The sequence below is a fragment of the Phalangium opilio genome, unplaced genomic scaffold (assembly GCF_054372755.1).
Source record: "Phalangium opilio isolate 3A_F unplaced genomic scaffold, DU_Popi_V2 ptg000062l_1, whole genome shotgun sequence".
Lineage (NCBI taxonomy): Eukaryota > Metazoa > Arthropoda > Arachnida > Opiliones > Phalangiidae > Phalangium > Phalangium opilio.
The window spans coordinates 888,414-895,102 of NW_028324179.1; the positions used below are offsets into that span (position 1 = coordinate 888,414).

At 44.1% G+C, this 6,689-nt stretch overlaps 1 protein-coding gene across 1 annotated transcript; it reads left to right on the forward strand.

The window, feature by feature from the left end:
- Window positions 1–280: 280 nt before the first annotated feature.
- Window positions 281–5,616, forward strand: LOC149663444 (uncharacterized). Its single transcript, XM_089842203.1, has 2 exons — window positions 281–538; window positions 739–5,616. The coding sequence occupies exons 1-2, from the start codon at window positions 281–283 to the stop codon at window positions 5,614–5,616; spliced, it is 5,136 nt and encodes a 1,711-aa protein (XP_089698329.1).
- Window positions 5,617–6,689: the final 1,073 nt, after the last annotated feature.

Genomic DNA, 6,689 nt, shown 5'->3' on the forward strand with positions numbered 1-6,689 from the left:
TAGTTGCGATGTTTTTTTATTCACATATAATTAACAAATAATATAACGCGAAGGAGAAGTTACGACATAATTTGGTGCCGAAACCCGGGATAGGGACACTTTAGATTTAACTAAAGTATTATCAAGTATGTGTTAACGTTTTCGTGTTATAATCGGCGGCGGCGGATAGAGTAACAGAACCTTGCGGATTCGTATCATAATAAAGTACGGAGCTTTATTTAATCTAAACAACGGCGGAACTCTTGAACTTTAATTTAATCCGGTAAATTAAATCGGAACTATGGCAACGGAACAAGCCAAACAAATACGGAAGCGTGGGGTAATTAGAGGACAAATTACCACTAGCTTAAAAAAGATAGAAACCTTACTTCAGTCGGTACCAGTGGACAGGGACGAGTTGGAAGAAGGACTAAACGTTATATTAAGGAAGGAAGCGGCCCTTCGACCTTTGGATGATATAGTACAGACTCATATAACAGACCCGGATCAAATGGAAGATGATGTGGAACAATGCGAGAAAATATACGACGACATTTCTGTATGTAAAACAAAGTGTTCTCGTAAAATTCGAGAAATAGATGCCACCCTAGCTACCGGAGGGGCAAGCGGTTCTAGCACCCCATCAACTCTCTCCGGTTCCGGCAGGAGTAACGGAAGCTCGGTTAAACTACCGAAGCTTGAGCTCGCCAAGTTTGACGGCGATATGACGAAATGGCCAAATTTTTGGAATCAATTCAGCTCCACTGTACACCAGAACGTGGATTTGGATGGGACGAAGAAGTTCACGTACCTAAAAACTTGCTTGGAAGGACTAGCAGCTACCGCAATCAAGGGTCTCACCGTCTCCGACGCCAACTATTCGCGGCTATAGATATTTTGGAAAGAAGATTCGGACGCAGAGATCAAACAGTGAACACCCACTTGGATAACCTGGCAACGATTGACCCTGTTACCAGAACTTCGGATACCGCGGCATTACGAAGGCTTTACGATTCGCTAACGGTAGAAATGCGTAGTTTAAGTGCTCTCGGAATAAGTGAAGATAGATACGGTATATTATTGTGTACGATTCTGCTGAAACGGATCCCAAAGGATATAAATCTTGAATTTAGTAAAAAGCAAGATGGTCAGCGCGAGTATGATATCACGGAGCTTGTCCAATTCCTCGGGGACGAAGTATCAAGTCGCGAGCGGGCGTTCACTATGAGTGAACCGGTTCGAGTCGCAACGGCGGGCGGCAAGGAGCCAAATTGGAAAACGTGGGAAGAGCGTAAGCCTAAACCTAAAGGTTTTCAACAACGTAGCGGCGGGTCTACGTCATCGGCCATGGCTTTACATACGGGTGTAGCACCTTCGTCGAAAGGTTGCTTATTTTGTAGTGACATTGGTCATTTTTCGGGTGAATGTGATAAAATATCGGTTCCGCGAAAACGGGAAATAGTGCGGGAAAAGGATCTTTGTTTTGTATGCCTCAAATCGGGTCACAGTTCGAAGTCATGCTTCAAAAGGAATAAAGTTTGTAAACATTGCGGCTATAAACATCATTCAAGTATTTGTGAAACTCAACACAAGAAGGATGAAGGAGCGGATTCCACTGAAATCACAGCTTGCCATCTAAGCACTAAGGGAGATAAAATAAGTCTTCTTGAAACGGCCCAAGTAGATTTGTCTAACGGCGGAAACGGAATATCCCTAAGAGTGAGATGTCTCATGGATGGAGGAAGCCAACGTACCTTCATAAAAACGGAAGTTTCACGCCAGCTAAACTTGCCAGTAGTAGGGGAGGAAAAATTGAGGGTCGTAACCTTCAATAGCGATAATGCTAAGGAAGAAACAAGACGTCGCGTGCGATTAACCCTCACTAACGTTCGGGATCCATCAAAGAAGATAGAGCTAGAAGCTCTAGAATCCCCGTCCATCAGTTGCAGCAGAATTTGCGTATCGCAGAAAGAAGCCATAGTAAATCTTCAAAATAAGGGATTTCAACTGGCAGATAACATGAATGATAATTCTTCAGGAGAGCTTCAATTGCTCATTGGAGCTGATTATTATTGGATGATCGTTACGGGCAAAATTGAGCGCTTGGGTCCAGCATTAGTAGCACTAGATACGCTCTTTGGTTGGACCATTTCGGGCCCCACGGATACATCGGAGGTAATCGGTGCGCATACGGTCGCGGTTTCGAAAGTCCTTGTCTATAATACTGAAGCCAAGATCTCGGACCAAGTCGAGAAATTCTGGAGTCTTGACGCAATGGGCATACAAGATTCTGGAATCAAGGAGGATGTCACTGGAATGAAAGTTCTAGAGAACTTCGAAAGCTCGATTTCATTCAGAGACGGGAGGTACGAAGTCTGTCTACCTTGGAAGCCAAATCGAGAGAATCTTGGTGACAATTATAAAGGAGCAAGGAAAAGGGCTCAAGGCTTAGCGAGGAAATTCGTCGCTAACCCTAGCTTTTTCATGAAATATCGGGAGATCATACATGATCAGGAAAAACGTGGTGTCATTGAGAAGGTCGAAGCCATGGACCAGGTTGTCACCGGGAATCCTCGCTACTACTTGCCACATCATGGTGTAATTAGAGAAGACAAACAAACGACGCCATTACGAGTGGTATACGACGGTTCAGCTCATGATCCGGGCTCGTCCTCGCTCAACGAGTGCCTAGAAATCGGGCCCAACTTAAACCCGGATATCTTGGAGGTTCTCCTACGATTTCGCACCTTCAAAATCGCGTTCGTAGCAGATATAGAAAAGGCCTTCCTGCAGATCTCATTAACACCGACGGATCGAGATGCAGTAAGATTCTTATGGCCGGAAAACCCTTCTAAGCCTAACGAGCTAACGGAATATCGGATCACGAGAGTTCCATTCGGAGTCGCCTCAAGTCCGTTTCTTTTAACGGCCACCATTCGGCATCATCTCAAACAAAATGAAGAGAAATATCCAGAAGTTTGCGAGCTTATAAGATCTGGGCTATACTACGACGACTTGGCTTCTGGATCGTCGGAAGTATCGGAGGGTATAGCGTCAGCAACCGAAGCAAAGGAGCTAATTCTGGGAGCAGGTATGAACTTGCGGAAATGGCTGTCAAATTCACGGGAACTCCAAGAGACAATGAACGGGAAAAGCTCATTGGCTGGAGAATCAGTAAACTTCAGTCTTGACAGCAGCCAAGGCCCAAACGTCAGTCAAAAGGTTTTAGGCCTAGCTTGGAACAACTCCGAAGATCATTTCTCGTTTGATTTAAAGGGACTGCTCCAATTTCTAACTACCAGAGTAAACACGAAGCGTTTCATACTACAATGTGTAGCACGAATCTTTGATCCCATTGGTTTCTTAGCCCCTTTCGTTATCAGGATGAAAGTTCTCTTCCAAAGCCTCTGGAGAAGCGGGGCAAAATGGGATACCAAGCTAGGGTTTGAAATCACGGACGAATTTGATCGGTGGTGTGAAGAGCTCCCACAGCTTCACCAGTTGAAGATACCTAGGCATTACTATGATGGTATTTCTGAAGATGAAATTGAAAGTCGTCAACTAATCGTGTTCTGTGACGCGAGTAAACAAGCATACGCTGCGGTCGCGTACATTCGGTACATTCGGACGGACGGTACAATCGGAGTAAATTTCGTGTCGGCAAAATCTCGCGTCGCTCCTATAAATGAGATGACAATCGCGCGGCTTGAGTTAATGGGAGCACTCCTAGGCGCACGGCTTCTTAATTACTTGAAGCCAATCTTCACGGAAAAACTGTCCGACATTCGGCTTTTTACGGACAATACAGCAGCACTCTATTGGATTAGGGGTTCTCCATCACGTTGGAAACCCTTTGTGGCTAATAGAGTCACGGAGATTCAAGGGCTAACGGAGCCACGAATTTGGAGTCACGTCAGGGGACCAGAAAATCCCGCGGATCTTGCCACCAGAGGCAAGTCGGTAGACCAGCTGATCGAGTGCGAGTTGTGGTGGAGTGGACCGGAATGGCTTCGGCTAGACGAAACTAAATGGCCTTCTACGTCAGGGGCGGAGCCCGTTCAGGAGGACCTGGAGGTAGAACAACGGGTGAAATTCAAAGAATCCTTGCAGTGCAGTTGCATTGTAAACGCGGGGAGCGAGCCATTGTTGGACGTAGGAAAGTACAGCTCTCTTTCCAAGGTCAAAAGAATTATGTCCTACGTAATTCGTTTCACTGAGAACTGTAGAAAACATAAGAATCTACAACAGCGGGGAGCGCTCACAACGGAAGAAATTCTACAGGCAGAGAAAGTCCTGATACGTGAGGCCCAATCACAGGACTTCCGGGAAGAGAAGACACGGCTTCAATTGAAGGAAAGAGTTTCGACTCAGTCCAACATCTCCAATTTGAACCCCATAATGGACGAAGATGGGATAATGCGCGTCGGTGGACGCTTGGAAAAAACGGGATTGACCTTTGGTGAGAAACACCCAATAATTTTAAACTCAAAAAACAAGTTATCGGAGCTAATCGCTGGGTTCCATCATGCTAGGTTAATGCACTCAGGTTTAAGGGACACTATTACCGAGATAAGGGAACGGTTTTGGATAATTCGCGGCAGGCAAATGGTAAAGAAATTAATAGGGTCTTGCGTCACCTGCAAACGCTTTTCGGTGAAGCCTGGCGCCGCGGTTGTAGCCCCTCTCCCTAGCGATAGGATCAACGAAGCGCCTCCTTTCAAAATTGTAGGAATAGATTTCGCTGGTCCAGTTATAGTAAGAGTTGGAAAGCGTGCTACTCAAAAGGCTTACATAGCTTTGTTTACATGCGGAGTAACACGAGCCGTGCATCTAGAGCTGGTTTCTGACCAAAGCACGGACTCCTTCCTCATGTCGTTCAGGCGGTTTATCTCGCGTAGGGGTGTACCTAGTACCATATATTCGGATAACGCGCGCACATTTCAGAGGGCAAATTTTGACCTTATAGATATTTGGGATCACATAAAATCTAATAAATTTTTGGAATTTCTAGTTAGCCAGGAAATAAATTGGAAATTTATAGTGGAACGCGCGGCCTGGTGGGGCGGGTTTTATGAAAGGTTAGTCAAATCCACAAAATTAGCCCTTAAAAAGGTTCTAGGGAGATCCCTCCTAAACTATGAGGAGTTTGAGACCACTCTAATTGAGGTTGAAGCCATTCTAAACTCAAGGCCTCTCACCTACGTTTACAACGAAGTAAACGAACCTGCACCCCTAACCCCTGGGCATTTTTTAGTCGGGGACCGCGTAACTGCGCTACCCTCTCGGACATTTAGTAAGACTGATAGAGTTAATGCTAATCGGGAGGAAATTACACGAAGGTGGCGCTACAGGCAAAACCTGTTAGATCAGTGTTGGGTGAGATGGAGATCAGATTATCTGATGGAACTCAGCACAGCTCACAAATACGTGCAACCCAAACGTGAAACGGAGTTCAAAAGGCAAGACTTAGTATTAGTACACGACGAAAAGCATCCAAGAACAATTTGGAAAATGGGTGTAATTGAGGAATTATTTAAAGGTAGAGACGATAAGGTTAGATCATGTCTTGTTAAATTAGGCACAGGAAAAAGTTTAAGAAGACCTGTGCAACTCCTATATCCACTAGAGATTGTGTAAATTCGTTAATTTTGCCCTCAATTAATTTTTTTTGTAATTAATTCAAATATTTCGATGAGCTTAACTCATCGAGCGGGGAGTGTTGTGGAAACTTTCTTAGAATTTGGTATTTTTTATTTTTCTCTTTAAATATCTGTTTTTTCCTCACTTGTTTTGGACAAGGCCTTGGGTTAGGAAATTTCTGAATGACCCCCGTAATACAGGTGCAGCGGGTCACCGGCCGGTCATGCTATATTTTTGTAAGCATGTTTGTCGAGAGAGAGTTCCTCTGGCTCGAGGCTTTCCCCTTAAGGGAAAGTGTTTGCTCACCTGACCTTTGGGCTTGTCCAATGAAAGTGAGTTTTTTTTGAAGTTATTGTGTAAATAAGGGGCAGGAATCTCTTCGTGTGGAGGGTATTTTTGCTTCACTCTTTTTTTAGCTGTTACTCGGGGTAGTTCGCTACCCAAATCAAACCTTTTATTCAGTCTAATTTCATCATGTAGTTTAATTATATTTTTAACATTAAAACATTACTTGTTATTTAAATCTCAAGTTGAGCTAGTTGCGATGTTTTTTTATTCACATATAATTAACAAATAATATAACGCGAAGGAGAAGTTACGACAGAGGACGTTGCTGCGCCAACAAACTGTATCATAAAACAAAGGGTACAGAAAAAATACATTACGTTGATTTCACTATCTTGTACCCGTTTTGTACCCAAAAATTATTTTAAATAATTTCCCGACATCTTCTCTTTTGATGAACTCCTCAAGTGTGATGTACTTCCGGCTCAAAACCTGACACATCCTGTTTTACCAGCTCGTACAAACGGGAAGCTAACCTTCCCTTTGTGTTACACCTGCTGTAAGACACAATTCTAAGGTGATTGTAACCACTAACCAGATCAGAGAGAACTACGGGAGACCATGGTAACTCATGAATTAAGATATGCCGTAGAGCGGGGGTTAAAATTACTCGCATGTATTAAGCCTGGCCCTACCACATAACACAATACAACCCCGAGACGAAACAGGGGGTCTTTTAAAGACCTTCCTCGAATATAAAGACCTTGCTAGCGGTTTTCGTGCTG